Source organism: Manis javanica, chromosome 18, assembly GCF_040802235.1.
Source record: "Manis javanica isolate MJ-LG chromosome 18, MJ_LKY, whole genome shotgun sequence".
Lineage (NCBI taxonomy): Eukaryota > Metazoa > Chordata > Mammalia > Pholidota > Manidae > Manis > Manis javanica.
In genome coordinates, this window is record NC_133173.1 from 4819495 (window position 1) to 4838041 (window position 18547).

The window sequence follows — 18547 nt, forward strand, 5'->3', positions numbered from 1 at the left end:
ATCCTGGTCGCTCTTTTGCCTTAATCCTAAAATGTATCTGACTGGGAACTCTTTCCTTACACCCAAGTGCCAGCCAGTGCAGTCTCTCACATGGACACGCCATGCAGCCTGCGGTTGAAAGCATAGCCTCGGGACTACCCTGCCTGGGCTGGGAACCTGGATCACTCGCTCATCTGCTTGGTGATCTGGGCCTGTTTCCTCTCCTGTGAAAGGGGTGACGATTTAATACATCCTATAAAGCCCGCAGAACAGCGCCTGGCACACAGCAAGTGCTATGTGAGTGACAGCTATTTAGATAAACAGCAATGACCACTACCACCAAAGCAGGGAGAAGCTTTTTTGGACACTCCAGTCCCCCTTGCCTGCTCCTCCATATCCTCATGAACAGCATCCTGAGTAGGAAAAAAACACTACAACAGAGGTGGTGTTGAGCTGGGGTTAAGAATCACAGCGCTTTGATGCGGGTTCTGCCAATTAGGAGTCGTGTGCTCCCACGCAAGACTCTCAACCTCCCAAACCTGCTAGGCAAGGACACTAATGCTGCCTCTGAGGCTTAAGTGAGAATCCAGTGAATGTTACATGTGAACACTCAGCATATGCCTGGCACCCTTGGCACGAGATCCATGGTGACTGCTGTCATGCAGGGTTTTCCCTAGTGAAGGTATCTTTCAAGGGCACAACAATGCATAACTGTCCATTTAGGAAATTCTTCTGCTCACGAGATCTGTTTTCAACAATGCCTGGTCACATCAGCCAAGATGTCCAGTGACAAAGGACTGGTTCTCACTTGGATGACAGCGAGTGTCATAAGCGGGCAAAGGTCTTTCATAACTTTCTCAGAAAGAGACATCTGAGGAGGGTGCAGAACAGGAAAGGAAGAATGTAGGGTTTCATGTTAACACCCTTTTCCATTGTCCTCTGATCCAGATCAGTTTCAAAAGGCCCAAAGGGTATCACAGTGTCCCAAAGGCCACATCACTGCTCAAGAGCGATGTGGGTTTGCACAAAGGAAGGCTCGCGGAACCACATGGCACATCAATCTGAGACAGGCCACTTTGCCAATTACTGGCTTAGACCCACAGCTGTCCTTTTATATCCCCCACCCAGTCCTCATTTGGTCTCACTGAGGTAGTAGGTGTTTTCTATGGGCCAGGCAGGATTCTGGGCACTGAGGAGCTGGCAGGGAACACAAAGGCCATCAGCTCTCATGGAGTGGATGTTTGGGATGGAGAGACAGGTAATAAACATGTAACCAAAATACATCATTTCACCAAATCACAAACGCCTTGAAGAATGTAAAGAGGGGGATTAGACAAAGAATGACTTATGGAGGCGGTGAGTCAAGGAAGGTGACTCCTTGGTCAAGACCTGAATGGTGAGGAGAAGCCAAGTGAACACCTGAGAAGGGCCTTCCAGACAGAATTTGGGCAGACCTGAGATTAGCAGGCTCCACAGGCCAGGCCCTGATGCTTGCATGTGCTCTTTGGCATGTCCTGGGGATCCAGAGCCCCCTTAATGTCACATCCAGTTGCCCCACATGGAGGAGGTTGACTCGGTTTGGGGCCTACTAAAAGTGAAGGGAAGGGAATTTAAAAGAGGCTTAAGAAACCTATCAGTCAATCGCAGTACATGGATCTGAGTTGGCCCCTGAATTGAGCAAAGCAATTTAAAAGGAAAAATATACAACAGAGTCAGAGTAATCAAAACAGTGTGGCACTGGCATGAAAAGAGATACATATATCAGTGGGACAGAACAGAGAGCCCAGAAATAAACCCACATGCCCAGAGTCAACTAATCTACAATAAAGGAGGCAAGAACATTCAATGGGGAAAGATAGTCTCTTCAATAAATGGTGCTAGGAAATCTGGACAGTTCCATGCAAAAGAATGAAACCAGAGTACTGTCTAACATCATACACAAAAGTAAACTTGAATGGATTAAAGACTTGAATGTAAGACCTGAAACCATAGAACTCTTCTAAGAAAGCATAGGCGGTTGCTCTTTGACATCAGTCTTAGCACTATTTTTTTGGACCAGTCTCCTCAGGCAACCTCCCTGTGAGGTGGGTAATGCCCCAGCTGGTGGTTCCTCATTAGCCCCAGTCCCTGAGTGAGGAAGCTAATCATGGGGACACAGAACCCTCCAGCCAATCCACGATGGATGTATAGTATGAAGCCAATCTTTGTTTTTAAGCCATTGAGACTTGGGGGTTGTTTGCTTCCACAGTATAATATAGTCTATCTTGACTGATAACAGAAGTTCAACACAGAGCTTGACAAAATAATCCTGAAGTTCAACTGAAAAGAAATTCAGGCAGGAAGACAAGCACACTCTGAAGCAGCAATGACTCAGGGTTAATGCAGTCAGCTCTTAGGCCGTCTCATAAAGTGACGATAATTAAAAATTTTAAATGATAGTAGGTAAAGAAACAAGAGTTGGCAAGTATATTTGTACCAAAGCATAGAAAACCCATAAATGGACAGCTACACACCTAAGAATTCAATACAAGATTACCTATGGTGAGAGTTTTTCAGTACTAGCATGTTAACAGCTGAGTTGCCTCAGTTTACCAATCAAGAGTAACAAAATATGGGCAACATATGAGGCTACCTTTGTTGAAGGATTGCTCTTTATTCACTAGTCCAGGGAAATATTAATTAAAAACATGTTATTTTAAACTAAAGTTACATCAATACCACTTAAAGAAAGACTAATGCTTTCTCTCTCTAGCTCTCTCAAAGCTACCAAAGATCTTTTATTGTTCAGATTTCCACAGCATCTGGCTTTTGGATTTTTGACACAATTTTAAGGTCACAATTGTTTGACTTCATCACCCATTGGTTACAAAATGCAGCTCAATAGTTTTAAGATGAACTGATAAACAAATAAAACCTAAGCACAGCCAGAAAAGACACCCATCTCTAGGTCACTGATTTTCTGGAAAACCACTAAAGTATAAGAAACTTTAGGAATTGACTTCAAAAATTCTGATGAAACAAACTGTAACAACAAATAAAAGGGAACCGTTAATCTGGGGGTTCAGCTCTCCAACAGATGGACTTCCTTCACGCCACGGATTCTCCTTGGGCAGGTCCAGCCCCCAGCCCAGGGACACCACGCTCTTAAACGGCGGCTGTGTGTGCCGCTCTGCTCCAAAGCCCCTCCCCTCTACTGAGCTCCGATTCATCCTCACCTTGGGGACCCAGTTCAGACGCTTTTCCTAGGAGAATCCTTCCTTCTGTAACACGACTCCCTGCCTTTGGAGACAAGCCAGTTTCCCCACACTGCCGCTGCACGCTCACCAAACCCTCTCTCATCACAGTGCATGGTGATTATTTACTGATATTCCCAGCTCCCCCTGGCGAACACATCTTATTTATCTGGGCCACAGGCAGCATGGCTACTAATCCCTCACTAGCATTAAGATTCAAGTATCTGAATAGTAATAAACTGGCCACTTAATAAATGGTTACTATACGTAAGGCACTCAACTACCTGCTAAGTCCTTAGTAACCCATGTTTAATCGTAACATGGGAACCCCCATTTTCCAGTTGAAGAATCTGGAACTGAGGTGAAACAAGGCTGCACGGACGGTCAGTGCAAGGCTAGGTCCCCTGTGAGCTTCAGTTTCTGCCTCCAGGAGGAGGGATGATAGGGGAGCAGTTACTGTGCCCACTGCGAAGGTCGACATGAAGCACAGAGTCATAAATGCCCAGTACAAGTTGGCAACTGTGCCCAACTATCTCTTGCGAAGCGACATAAGTTTTAAATTTAGAAAAGTAGGGCAGAAGCAGAGGAATCACACTTGCAGGGAGAACAGAAGTCAGAGGGGTGCGCTTGCCCGTGCCCCATGCTTACCGTAGGTGAACATGCGCGGCGAGGTCAGTTCGATGTTGGGCAAGGCGCCCAGGTGGTTCAGCACGGCGCACCGATAACCACTTTTCTGGGCGTAGTCGACAAAGGTGCGGATGTACTGCTTCTCGCTGTGATTGGCAATCCCAGGGCAGATGACCATGGTGATGTCGTCTGCAGGTGGAGAAAGAGATCCCGAAGTGTTCAGTCAACAGCGACATGACAAACGGACACAATTACTTTGCCGGCTAGGAAAGGAATAGGAGGGGGTGTAATATACGTCTTTTCATTCTGCTCTCTGGGAAAGAAAGCCTTTTCCCTTCTGGCTGGAGGTGTCTGTATCAGTGCTTCTCGAACTATTCATGGTGAAAAGTCAGTTCTAAAAACTTCCGGATCCTTTTGCAGCTCACAAGCATGATGACTAGGTGTCCACACTTGTGTGTGACATGTGCCTCCCTCAAACCTTGTCACAATGTTGGCACATTACTCGTATGACTTGAAAAAAAAATTTTCCAGTCCATCATGGGTGGATACTTTTGGGAAACAGAATAAAAAATTTAAGTACTAGAAAAATGAAAAGCATTAAAAATCTCAATTTTTAATTAGGAGATTCAATAGATATAAAATTAATCTGTCAAACTGCTATACAAATTTCCAACATTTCTCTTCATTTCTGTACGAAATTGTGTGTGAGTGAGTGGAAAAATAAAAAGTGGTGTCTGCACTGGCCTCTTTGGCTCATCCATTTCACATTCAGGTATTTATTCCACAGATATGTGTGTCCATTTGCAAAATAATACATCTACAATATAGATGGTAATGGCGAAAGACTGACCACCACCTAACTGCCTAGAAACAGGGGTCTGATTAAATAAATGATCACACTTCCAAGGTCTGAAATATTATGTAATGGGACATCTTTATATACACTGATATGGCAAGCTCTCAGATATATATTAAGTGAAAAAAAAACAAGGTGCAGGAAAGGGTTATGATACACTGCCATTTGTGCAGAGGAAAAAAAGACATCTGTGTTTATAAGTGCATCTACTAGTTCTGGAACCATAAGGAAGAAACTTAGCAGTGGGCACCCTGGGGAGGGGCATTGCGGGTGGGAGCTAGGGGTGGAAGAGAGACCTATCCTTTCACTAGGCGATATATCCTTTAGCACCTTTAGAATTGTCTAACATGAACATGAATTACCTACTTGAAAATATGAATACACATTTTTTCCCCTTTAAGAGTGAAGTGGTAGTTAGGTTATTAAATCTGGTCATAAATTCTCCCTCCAAAAGTTAAGATTAAAAGCATTTTAAAATTCTTAATATGCATAAAGAAACTTAAAAATTTTATAAAGATCAACCTGGTAACTCCAGTTCTTGGATTCTTCCCTCAAATTTTATGAGTAAGATGCTCATTGTAGGATTATGTAGTAAGAAATGTAAATAAGCTAAACGCCCAACAACAGAAGAATGGTTGAATTATGATATGACCACATTGTAGAATATGAAACCATCATTGTAATTATGTTTTTTAAGACTTTTAGTTTTAAGGACATAAGAAAATATTTATAATGCAATGTATAGTCATTGAAACTTTGGAAAAACAATGTTAAATGTTTCTGTTACCTAAGTTTTCTAAAATGAGTATTTATTCCTTTTGTAATCAGAAAAAGTCAAAAAAGGAAAAAAGGGGCTGCTTTTTTCTCAGAGCATTTCTTGGATGCAAACTGCCTTCCCTAGAACCACCTTCTCCATCCTCTGGGGACAGGGGCGGTAGAAAGACACGAATGGGGACAACAAAGAATAGAAGTGTTGCCCTTTTCAATTTCCCACCTCAGTCCTGGTAAGACAAGCAGCGTAGCTAAATTATTTTGTGCTTTAGCTCTATAAGAAGTAAAAACATTAGAAACTAAAGGAAAAAAAACATGTAACTGGCTATGCAGAGAAATAATATTTGAAAGATTAGCTACAAGATTTATAAACATAAGTGAACTCCTAGCCTATTCATTCATTCATTCCTTCTGCGACTGCCTTTTGGGAGCCTACCATCCTGCACTCCAGGGCTTCCTGCGTTCTAGCAGACAGATAGTAAACAACTGCACGGCTGAGCTTCGAGAACAGCGGGCACCGTGAAGAACTAAAGCAGGAGGAGCCTTGATGGGTTCACTGGGAAGAAACATTCCTTGGGGGAGGCAGAGACCGTCCCTCTAAAGAGATGACAGCCGAGCTGAGACCTGAATGACAAGAAGGAAGCAGCCGCCGCTCTGGGATGAGTATTCCATGCAGAGGGAATACAAATTAAACCTTCGTCACTAGCTACTCAGAAGTTCTGGGTACTTTAAAAATTGAGTTACAATACATTGACTGGAATGTACCTGCAAATATTTACTGAGCTCTGATAGAAAAATTAGGTGCCTTTGTGTACTAGACGACTCAAAAGACAGGTGCTCTTCTGGTTGGAGCAGCATTCAAAGGAGGCTGCCATCTACCCCCACCTCCTCCAAGTCCTCCTTGTGAAGAATCTTATAATGAGTGTTCACCGTGTAGGTGGGACAGAGAAATGCCAAAATCCAGCAGCAAGTGCACTGCAGTAGTTTCTGAGAAAGAGGTATCCCAGACCCCTGCAGAAATAGGACCTCAGTGTGTCTTTTTGTCCATGAAAACCTAAGCAGAGGGTACCTGAGAGCCTTTGTTATCTGCTATTACTCAATAAACAGAACCAGCCTACATTGCATCTCTAAGCTTGCTTCCTTGTCAGTAAAGTAGGGATAACAAGGCTCCAGTCTCTCAGGGTTGATATGAGAATTAATGAGGTGACAGCATATATGAAGCACTTAGGAACAGTCTAGCTTCTGCTGCTGTCAGCAAACCAGAGACCTGGTCCCGGGGGGCCTGGGTGACAAGGCCTCCCACATTTCACTACATCAAGTTTCTGTATTTCACAAGAGGATTGACTATATTCAACAATGGTTCTGAAGGGCTCCACACAGTGACCTGCAGGCACATGCTGGGCCTAATCCTTGCTGGTGGCTTCTGAGTGATGTACCACAGCCAACTTCCTACCAGCTTCAGGAGGCTCCCTCTCTGAGTGATGGCCCAGTCCTACAACGCACACTAGGCTCACCTCCAACACAGTGCTCAGTCAAGGGCTCGAAGAGGTCGAAGGTCGATGTGGCTCCGTCGGACATGGTGATGAACTTCCGGTGCCCATACGGGTGTGGTGACCTCACCCTTCCCATCTTCCCGTACAAGGCTGTTTGGATGTGTCCACTTTTCCCCCAGATCAAGGGTGGAATGTATCTAAGAAAGGAGAGGAAAGGTCAGTTTTCCCCACATTTCTTGAACAATGCTCTGAAAAAAATTTTGAACAAAAGTCTTTCAGCCCATTTAGGTTTTTGTCCAAATAAATTATGTACACTAAGTGTAAATATGAGATTTTTTTTTAACCTTACATCCATGCCATGATTTACCACCTTTCCCATTTATTAATACATCCTGCATAAGATTAGCTTTAGAAATCACCCAGACTGTACTTACATAGGCAGGATTTTGAATTTAGGGTGTTAAGTGATTCAACATGGGTTATTTCCATAATGTAGAATAAAAAGAAAGCAAGTAATGCATTTTGAACACATGCTGCTTGACAGGGCCAGCCTCATTATCGAATGAGCTGATACATATAAAGTAGCATAGCGCCGCTGTCACTAACACTCGCCTCTTTGCCTTTCCCCCTCCTTGTTAGGCCACAGCTGCAGGTGTCAGTCCTTTAACCAGACCTGCTGCCCTCCTACACTGGGAGGCCGCAAACTCGCCTAAGGACCTGTGAGTGCCTTGTGCACGTGTGGGGGCACTGCAACCCCAGAGACTGTGCTGGAAAGGCAGAGCAGTGCAAATATTTGCTGGGTTAATGAAGGATCGAGGCTTGTTAGCCTAACCAAAGCAAGATGCTAACCTAACAACTGTCCTCTGGGAAAACACAGAGGGACTCTGGTCCTTGGTAGGAACGCAAATATCACAAACTAGTTCGTTACTGGGAAAACAAGGTGCTCCAAGTTACAATTAAGAAATGATTATAGTCCACAACCATAGTGCAAGATGACCTCGCTTATTAACACTGCCGTGGGTTTCTCTTCCACGGCTTTGAGCCCAAACTTGAGAGTGGGCCAGGATGTGTGTTCTATAGAAACTAGTTACATGATATAAAATGGCAATGACATCAATCCTTCATTTCTGAGCAGTTAATTAAGAGCGTACCTTAACCTATTTGCCAAGTCATGCCTATCATTTCTATCAGACCAGATGATCCTAGAAGCTCTTCTTAAATTAAGACAGACTGACTAATTTTTTTGTAATTCATTAAATCTACACAAGTTTAAGAGAAGTGAAGGTATCACATTCAGAGAGCCAGTTCCCAGACAGGCTTCCTCTTTGGGGTGGGGAGGAGAGGGAAGCATATTTTAAGACTGAAGGACATGAAGCCACTTGCCAGCACAAAGCCGACGGTGCAAAGCTCAGTGTGAGGCTACAGCATTTGGAAAACAGACGAAGGCATTTACAAGAGATGAGCGGAGTATGACCGTAATGAAGAACAAGCTTGTAAACATAATATCAACTGGACATCTCAATATTTTATAAGATTTAGATACAGAATTTACAGAGTTTCTGACTACCAGTTTGGATAACAAACTGTGCGTAGAGGGAAAGGAGTGGTCCAAGAAACCAAACTCCCCATCACTCATGAAGGAAGTTCAAGGCAAATGTAAATTAAAAATAGAAATGTGCTGAGGTTAAAGACATCAGAAGAATGGATTAAATTTCATATTTCATAAATCCCATAAGGCTCATTCACCTTTGTATCTATCCCCAGGGCACACCACACCCTACGCAGGCAGGGAGGACTTGCTGAATGAACAGAGTACAGACCCACTTAGTACATCTGCAAAAACAAAATTATACTTAAAAGGTAATCATTGCAACATGAATTCGGTGGAGCATGGTTGTCTTCTTTCCAGCACCATTCTCAGCTTGGGCTGGGATAACAGTGCTTGTGTGTGTGGGTGCATGTGCAAGCATATGTGTGTGTGTGTGTGTGTGTGTGTGTGTGTGTGTGTGTGTGTGTGTGAGAGAGAGAGAGAGAGAGAGAGAGAGAGAGAGAGAGAGAGAGAGAGAGAAAGAAAGAGAGACACAATAAGCAACTCCCTCGGGATCATTTGGGGCTTTCTTACATCACTGTAAAGTCAACTGTGCAGAGTGGAAGTTTGACCATCTTTAATTTTATGACAGTAACACCTACTGATAAAACACCGTTTTTAATCAACTTATAATAACAACACCATGTTTGTAAAGTTGAATTTTTGGACAGCACTTATTGTGGTGAAGTTTTGTGGCGTGTTTCTGTTTGTTATATAACTTATCCACAGATTACAAGAAAAACATTTAGAGAACAGAAACATCAGAATAGGTGTCTAGTCACATGATTTAGATCAGGAAGGAAATATGGACCAAAATAATAGAATATTTTGAAATTTACATAAGCATACAATCACTTAAGAGATGCTGCTAAATTGTACGTGGAGGAATGTGCTTTACTCTAACAGCCTATGTTGATAGTTTGTCTGAAAATACAGCTGCCAATAATTTCACGTGTTCCTGTCCCCACAGGCCATTCTTCCCAGCAGGAGCTAGATACGTCCCCACCCCTCTGTGAATCTAGGCAGCTCTGTGAGTTGTTTGGGCTGGAAGCACGAGGTGGAAGGATGGTGGGGTACATCTGGGTCTGGCGTCCGCACAGGCCTGGCAGCTGCTTTTGTGTCCTTGGAAGCCTGGCACTGCGCTGTAAGAAAGCCAGGGCTTAACTACCCAGGGAGGGGCCCAGAGGATGAGAAATGGCACCAAGAGCTATGTGCTTTTTCAGTTGATAATACCACCAAACTGCCTTCCAGAAAAGATGGATCAATTACATTCTCACCAATTATGCATGAAAGTACCTCTCGCCCTCACCCTCATCAATAATTATGTCAATCTTTTTACATTTTGGCCACTTGGGCAAAAAAGGGGCATTTCAACTTGTGTTTCTGTTCATAGCCTTTGTCCACTTTCCTACTATCTTTTTTCTTATTGATTTGTAGATATTATTTAATTATTGCTCCTACATCAAGTCATCATCTATCATATGTTGCAAAGGCCTTCTCCAAATCTATTGTGTATTTTAATTTTATCTTCTATTTTAAATAACTTTTAAGCTTTGTGGTTCAATTTGTTAGTTTTTCCTATTAAAATCTTTGTGTTTTACATTTTACTTTAAAAAGAGCTCTCCTTAACACCCAATTATAAGTATATTCCCCAATATTTCCTTCCACTACTCCCATAGTTTAAAAAAACATATTACCCTTAAATTCACTTATTTTTGGAAATAACGCAAAGTTAAGATCTAATTCAGTTTTTCCTAACACTTGGCTAAATTGTCCTTGTACCATAAATGGTCCTGTTTTCCCAGCTGATTTCAACTATCATTTTAAATGTGTGCCAAGTTCCCAATTAAATATTCAGATTTGTTTTTGTATTTTGTGCTCTGGTTCATTGATATATTTGTCTATTCTTGTGCCAATACGACACTCTTTAATTCATATAACTTTACAGAATATTTTGAGAGTCAATGGTACGGGCCTCCTTCACTCTTCTTTTTCAAAAAATTTCTTAGCTGATTTGTGGCATTTTATTTTCTGGATGAATAATGGGATTAGCTTCTCCTATGAAAATTTTGGAATTTTTAATTGGAAACACACCAAACTTACATATTACCTTGGGGGAAATGGCATCTCCACAATTTTGACTTGACCCATTCAAAAATGTGGTGTGTCTCTCCATTATTCGGATGTTTATGTCCTACAGTAAAACCTCATAGCTTACTTCATGGTTCAATACTGTTTGCAGTAGCATAAATGCATGCATTTCTGCATTTGGTTTGGTCTGGTTTTAGCTATCCTTATAGTCAGCATCTGGGCATGTTCCCTCCTGCCCCCTGAAAACACAGGCTACATCTTCTACTTGTTTTCGAGGCTGTATGATGTATTGTCCAATGTCATGCTATGGCCAGGGGTTGACAAATGCTTGTTATGAAGAAAGAAACTAGATCATAACAAAATATCAAGGCCAGCCTGTCCTTATCTTCTGGACCTATTTATAACCAACATCTGGCGACACTAACAGAACTGTCCAGTGGGAAAGACCACAAGGGAAAATCTGGCCCTCCCTCCCACCCTCAGCCCTGTAAACACACACACTGCCTTTGGGCACATGGAGTTCACATTAGCAAGGACAGATGGTTGCTGGGCTGTTTAAAGGAGAATTGGGACTAATGCTATCTTTGCCCTAAATCAGTGGGTGACGAATTCTTCCCATGGGACCTGGGTCCCTTGGTTGTAGATCAAACCACTGTATAGCTTTGGACCCGGGCTTAGCTGTTATTCCCTTGGATTCTCTCCAAATCGCACAGGGTGAGCACAGAGCAGGTGTTTAGGATATGCCATTTGATACTGAGCCCCCCACCCCAGCAAGTCCCTTCCAGTGAACCTGGTGTCCATCAGCGGCTACTCCTCGGCATTTCCAGTTTCGGACAGGATGCTTTGGTTACCGCAACAAAACCCGACTCCAAGTAACTTAAGAAGGGACTGATTACAGGGATGCTGGGGCCGCACCAGCTGGACAAGGGACTGGAGAACCGGAATCCGGGAAAGAACCGGGGGACTGCTGTAGGACTGCCAGAGGCGCAGAAGGAGGGAACTTCCGCTACTGGATGGGTGGGCAGGACACCTGGACCTATTACCTGCATGCAGTGGGAAAGAACTCTCCCAAATGAAATCTGTGCCCTCGGAAAGGAAGGATGGTTTCCAGGTAGGCAGAAGGTGACCGAGGCTTTGTGCTGGACTTGTCTTTGGGTCAGGAGGCTGTTTTAGTGCCCGATACGCTCATCTTTGCCCTCAATCTGTCCATCGTGTTCCTCATCAGACCATCACGCTCCCACCAAGTTTTTCCGAAGACTCCTGCTTCTTTCTGTCCCTGTCCCCAACTCTGTCCCAACTCTTGGCACCTCAAATGTATTTACTTTGAAGCATCTGCTTCACCTCCAACACAACCGATCAGAGACAGGCAACTGACTTGCTCAAATGTCGTCTCTCACAAACTCATCTTTCTAAAAGCAAACTGTATCAGCATGAGTTCGCGCTGTGTTCCTTAAAGGAGACGTCTGAAGAAGTGGCTCAGGAAGCTTTACTGGTCTTAGAGTGAAGTACCTCGCGTTGTGCAGCCTATCACTTTGCCTCACTGTTTTTTGACGTAGAATTCAAAGAACATGGAATTAGCCATTTTTAAACTCATTTGCACAATTCAGTGCACATTCACAGCAGTGTGAAGTCACTCCCATAGTTTTAAAAAACGTATTACCCTTAAATCAGTTATTTTTGGAAATAATGCAAAGTTAAGATCTAATTCAATTTTTTCCTAACACTTAGCTAAATTGTCCTTGTACCATAAACAGTCCTTTATGGACCTGGGTCCAAAGCTATACAGTGTTTTGATCTACAACCAAGGGACCCAGGTCCTGTGGGAAGAATTCATCACCCACTGATTTAGGGCAAAGATAGACATTAGTCAACTTTTTTCCCAATTCTCCTTTAAACAGCCCAGCAACCATCTGTCCTTGCTGATGTGAACTCCATGTGCCCAAAGGCAGTGTGTACGTTTACAGGGCTGAGGGTGGGAAGGAGGGCCAGATTTTCCCTTGTGGTCTTTCCCACTGGACAGTTCTGTTAGTGTCGCCAGATGTTGGTTATAAATAGGTCCAGAAGATAAGGACAGGCTGGCCTCGATATTTCGTTACGGTCTAGCTTCTTTCTTCATAACAAGCATTTGTCAACCCCTGGCCATAGCACGACATTGGACAATACATCATACGGCCTCGAAAAGTGAACCAGGTGTCCATCAGCAGCTCTGTCTAGTTCTGAACACTTTACCGCTCCAAAAGTGAGATGCATTAGGTAATCTCCTCCTCTCGGCTTCCCCCGGTCCCTGGTAAGCCACTAATCTTCTTTCTGTTTCTATGGATTTACCTATTCTGGATGCTTGATAGAAATGAAATCACACAACATGTGACTTTTTGTCTTGTGATTGTTCACTTAGCATAAAGTTTCCGAGGTTCATTAAGCACTTCACTCCTTTTTACGTCTAAATGATAGCAGATCATATGGACAGACCACACTTGGTTTATCTGTTCGTCAGTTGATGGACACTGGGCTGTTTCCACCTTTTGCCTGTTGTGACCAGTGCTGCTGTGAATATTTGTGTGCCAGTTTTTGTTGGAATACCTGTTTCAAGTCTTTTGGGTATATACCTAGGAGAGGATTTTCTGGGTCATATGGTAATTCTAATGCTTAACTTTTTTAGGACCTTCCAAACTGTTTTCCATAACAACTCCATGATTTTATGTTCCCACCAGCAATGTACAAGGGTTCCAATTTCTCCACCTCCCCACTAACACCTGTACCTCTTCCTTTTTTTTTTTTTTGATGTTATAGCTTTCCTGGTGGGTATGAAGTGGCATCTCACTGTGGCTTTGATTCGTATTTCCCTAATAACTAATGATAATGAATATTATCCCTACTCTTTGACTCGAGGCCATTTCCTTTCACTGCCTCTACTTCCATCTGCATCTCTAATATTATTCACAATTGTTTAAGTGAATTAGTTGATAAATATATACTGTCTTTTGTTCATTTCACAATGTTTATTACTGACAGAATCAAAGCAGAATAAAGTTGGCCACAGTTAAAACTACACATGGACATGGTATAATTTAGTATTTTCTAAAAATCAACAAAAGAATCCAGTTTCCATAAAAGCTTTTACTCTGGGAAAATATAACCTGGAGAATTAGACTTGGTGTAAGTAACAGCCCCAAGAGAACTGGTTATAGCAGAAGCTATGGTCAGTAACACACAATATGGACAAAAGCTGATTACAAGCTTCGCAGTAAAATTTAAATGGAAAACAAATCTGATGAAGACAAATTTTAAATGTATTGTATTTAAAAAATCATCATGGAATCAAATTGGTTCAATAGGATTTGTTTCAGAAAATACTTTCTTTAAGACTCCCTAATGTTACCATGACTCTGATGAAAATATCTGCATTTAAAATGTCCCCAGGTGCAACCCCTAAGCCTTTGCCTGATGGAAGTGCGGACGGTTAGAACCCAGCTCACACTGTTCCTCCACGTTCCTCCTTCCCAGCCCAGCCGAGAACTCAGGACCAACGAAGCGAATGACAGGAGAAGTAAGGAATGGGTTGGGGAGACCCAAATGCGGGGGCTGGGGAGGGGTGGCTGGGCCGTGCAGGTGCTGAGGACCTCCATGGTTATCTGAGTCGGCTTCCGTCTCCTCCATAACAAGGAAATAACAGGGCTCACGGTTTCACAGAGTAAAAGGGAATGGAGGTTACCATGCGCTCGTATCTGTAAGGTTACCTTGGAAGGCAAAGGCCACAGGGGGGGTCCTACTGGGTGAGACCCCAGGCCTTCTGCTGAGCAACTTCAGGCCATCAGGGATGTCCCCCCAAGCCCTTTAGCCCGACTCAGGGGTTTCTGAGTGACTAACTATACCTCTTCTTTGAATGCAGAACATGATAAGCAACACTGCCATTTTATTTCTCTCTCCCATTCATAGTTTTCAAAGTTCTTTTTGTGAAATGGGCAGCTGTTGTGACCCCCATTTCACCACGGATGCCCTGCAGTCCAGGGAGTTAGTGGCTTGGATATGGTCACTATGCTAAACAAGGGCAGAGCTGAGACTTCAGCTGAGGCCCTGACCACCGTGTCCAGTACTTCTCTGGATGATAACAAAGGCATGATGGGGACAAATGGATGCTTTCATTCCAGAGACTCCTACGACTCTATTAGTCATCCTTTAAAAATATTGGAGTTATCTAGACTTAATGTAAATGGGGCTTAGCATATCTTAAACAGACAACAGCCAGCCTCTAGCTTTAAAAATATATCAGATTAGCATATGCATGTCCTGGTGGTGTTCATTTTTAAGGCTATTGCCAACCAGGGGCTTTTTGGCAACAGGGAGAGCCTGGTTATTACTCCTGATATAAATCTCCTTATTGAGTAACAGTGAACAAGGGCTTCTAAGCCAGAGCTGGCATTAAACCAGAGAACGGGCAGACACTCGGGCCAAGTTCTGGCGCTTTGGCAAGCATGAGACAACAGTCAGGGCAAAGGGGTTCTCCCATTTTAACTTCTGCTCTCTTCTCCTTGGGTCATTCTATTTTTAGTGTGGTCACATCTCACCCACAGTTTGGTCCTCAGGTTAAAAGGTGAAGCTATCAACAATGGACAAATCACCCCTGAACATCCCTTGGGTAGGGACACACTGTCTGTGGTAAATGGAAGCCGGGCAGCTCTCATCCAGGGCCGGGCAGAGAGCTGGGACTGCAGGGAGCAGATGGCACTGGCGGCTTGAGGTCAGGCTGCGTTGTAGAACAGCAAAATATGTCTTTAGATGTGAGGATGCAGCACGAAGCTTCCTCCCGTGGGGAGGCACACAGGCCCTGGCTGTGCCAGTGGGGAATGAGGCTCCCAGCTCACACCCAAGGGGGCCTGTGCCCGTCTGAGTGGAGAGGCTGCTGAGGGGCAGGCACGGATGGAGTGGGCGTGCACACTTGCATGTGTGTGTGTGTTTCTCTTTCTTTCTTTGTACACAGAGTTGAATCTGCATAAGTTAAATGAACATATGATGCAACTCCACTAAAATGAGAATCAGGGTAAAAGTTAAATACCATAATGTTAAAAAAAAGCAGGAGGGGGTCTATCTTCATCTACCCCCTGCCTCAGTTCAAGAGCATCTGGCAGCAGGAGGAACGCCCAGAGCTGTCGATGTGCGGAATTCTACGGGGCATCCGCAGCCACCTTGGATGAGGGCCTTGAACTCTCTCTTGAGGCTTAACAGGCCATCCAGCAAAATGAGCACCTGTCTTCTCAAGGTTTTGTGACTTTAAAATGTTGTCACCTGTGAACCCAGCGCTGGACTGGGAGCCTCACAAGTCCATGGGCCCCGTTCTGTGCGCTGTGCAGGCTGCTCGCTCTACAACTAGCTTCACGCTCGGACCCTCACGGTCCCTTTTCCTTCCACAAAGCCCAAACCGAAGGGATGCTTCAGGGATGGGGCAAAAAGCAGGAGTTCGTGGGCCTGTGAAGGCTCCCCGAGAAAAAAGCTCCTCTTGGTCAGGCGGGCGGGAGTGCTGCCACGCGGCTGCTCCGTCCTCTCCCGAGGACCCCACTTTCAGGAGGCGGGCTCTCTGCTGAGACACACTGGCCAGGGAGCGCGTCGGAGGCTGGGGCCGTTTAGGAGACACGGGCCTGGATGTTTCCTCAGTCCACTCTGCTCAAAGCACCCGCTCAGGTAAAGAAACACAGATTTTCCATTTCAGGAAAAATATTTGTCCACTGAGAAGAGAGATGACCTTTGCTCTGACCAAGAGATTATTTTGAGCGTGACAACATGGGCCCGGAATGTCTCTAGGAGCACGTGGTTGGCGTCTGGGACCAAAGCAACGGCATTATCAGCACTGAGCCTCCCTCTGCCTGTTTTCTTGCGGCTCTTACATAGTGAGTCAATAAAATCCAGACACTGGCAAGACACAGTACCTGCCCTGCAGGGTTGGCAACTGGGGGGAGCCTATGAGGAGCACAGACACCCTCTGTCACAGAGGGGAGAGGCAGCGGGGTCAGAAAGGCAGAATGGGACGATACTGCCGGGGGACTTAGTCACATGGCTGAGAAGTACCAATTTAACTCGGTGCGTGATGGCGACTTTGAGCGTCTCCCTCAACATTCATACGCTGAAGCCCTACCCCACCCCTAAGGTGATGGTCTTTGGAGGCGGGACCTTCGGGGCTTAGAGGAGGTCATGAGGGTGAAGCCCCCATATGGGACAGGTGTCCTTATACGGAAGGGATGAGAGACAGGGCTCTCCCTCTCTGCCGTGTGAGGACACTGAGGGAGGGGGCAGCTGTCCACCGGCCAGGCAGAGGGCCCTCACCAAGAACTGAATCTACCAGCAACTTGACCTTGGATTTTCCAGCCTGCAAAACTGAGAAATGAATGTGTTGTTTCTGTCGTCCAGCCTATGGCATTTTATTAGCACAGCCCACACCGGCCAGCGCGGGGCTCTAAGGTTCTCAGAGAACAGGGGATGCTGCTCAGCTGCTCAACAACTGGGCCAGTCCGGCCTCTCCTCCAGTCCTCACAACACCTGTGAGCAGTGGGATCACCCCCATTTTACAGATGAGAAAAACAGAGTCTTGACTTGCCTGGTGTCACAGAGTCAGGACTAGAGGGCAGGTCTCTGCTTCCGTCCACACGTGTCCTGCTCTGCCACGTCCCAGACTCATCGACACCCTCAGCTAGAGGGCAAACCAACAGCCAGGCATCTTTGTGTCCATTTCCCATGGCATCATTTGTCAGAGCTTCTGTTAAGTCACGTTTCTCACAGGCGATAACTGAATCTGTCGGCACCTCTCTTAGGTGTTCTTCACGTACATTAAACAAAAAATATTTCTTTGATTTTTTTATGTTTTCCACAAATGTAACTGTCTTTTCTGCAGGAGGTCCATCTGGAGGGTGAATAATTTGAATATTCTATTCATGTGATTATTTCTAAGATGAGGCTAGAAAAAAAAATCCTATGGAGTATCTTTCAGAGACAATGAGACCCTGCAGGGGATGAAAGCGAGGCCAGACAGGACGGAGGTGCCCTGGAAAGGCGGGCGGGCGCTGGGCCTGGGGATGCTTGTTTATCCTATGTTAATGAGTGAGAATGAACTGATCAGGATGGGGGTGGGGCACACTGGGAGCGAAGCTTTGTGGCGGCTCAAAAGACAGAAAATGGAGCTCCAGGCCTTCCCGTGGGTGCACGTGTACGTATGCACAAGCCTGTGCGCACACACGGGAGGTAAGGGAGCAGCAGAGGGCGGAATCCTGAGAGTCTAGGGGAACATGTTACAGATGCTAACCCTGGATCCTGACCTGCCCGAGCCCCTCTCCCACAGGCCTCGACTCCAGGCCTCTGACTGCTCCTACCACAGACCCTCGCGTGGCCTCTCTCCGCCGATCCAGCCTGGCTGACCTGAAGCCAGCAGGTCTTCTGTGAGCCCCCCACACTGGGCCTCACCCTCTGCCGCTAGGACGCAGCCCCAGAGGCCCTTTTCAGGAAGCCAGATGTGGAGTAGAGCCCGCACATCACGCCAGTCCTGCTGGGGAGGCAGGGCAGAGGCCGGGAAGGACTTCAGCGTCAGCGCTGGGAACAAACATCTCGGGCCTTTCATCTCCAAATGGCAAGTGGCACAGTCAGCTTCCCCAACACCCATTAATGGGTTCAGCACAAAGATGCTTTGAACGCAGCATTTTCCCCACTAGGGGCAAACACGTCTTCACAGCTGTCCCGCATCACATTTCCACTCTCGTTGCTAGGCGTTCTGTTCCTGTGTCGCAGGGTGATGTTCAGGAAAATTCCAGCGCAGAGGCTCTTTTGTTTCTGACTGAAATGGCCACAGGCGGCCTGAGGAAAGCAGGCAGAACCCATCCTCTGTTCCTGCAGCTGGCCTCTAAATACACAGCAGAGGCCACCGGCCAAG

At 45.2% G+C, this 18547-nt stretch overlaps 1 protein-coding gene, 1 long non-coding RNA gene and 1 other non-coding gene across 6 annotated transcripts in view; 2 read left to right on the forward strand and 1 right to left on the reverse strand.

The window, feature by feature from the left end:
- Positions 1-18547, reverse strand: part of ABHD2 (abhydrolase domain containing 2, acylglycerol lipase) — a 95134-nt gene that overhangs the window by 37960 nt on the left and 38627 nt on the right. For both annotated transcript variants that reach the window (XM_037000697.2, XM_037000698.2), the window contains exons 4-5: positions 6981-7156; positions 3861-4028 (exon numbers count right to left, since the gene is read on the reverse strand). In XM_037000697.2, the coding sequence (XP_036856592.2) occupies positions 3861-4028; positions 6981-7156 (344 nt within the window). The remainder of the gene's footprint in view (positions 1-3860; positions 4029-6980; positions 7157-18547) is intronic.
- On the forward strand, positions 4248-4351 carry LOC118968771 (small nucleolar RNA U13). The gene has a single exon (XR_005056623.1). It is a non-coding gene; the product is annotated as a small nucleolar RNA U13 (small nucleolar RNA).
- LOC140847287 (uncharacterized) lies at positions 11234-17477 on the forward strand. Of its 3 annotated transcripts, none has more exons than XR_012127167.1 (3): positions 11234-12925; positions 14059-14185; positions 15617-17477. It is a non-coding gene; the product is annotated as an uncharacterized lncRNA (long non-coding RNA). The 3 variants fall into 3 exon arrangements; XR_012127168.1 differs by having other exon boundaries at positions 16343-17477; XR_012127169.1 differs by having other exon boundaries at positions 11234-11749.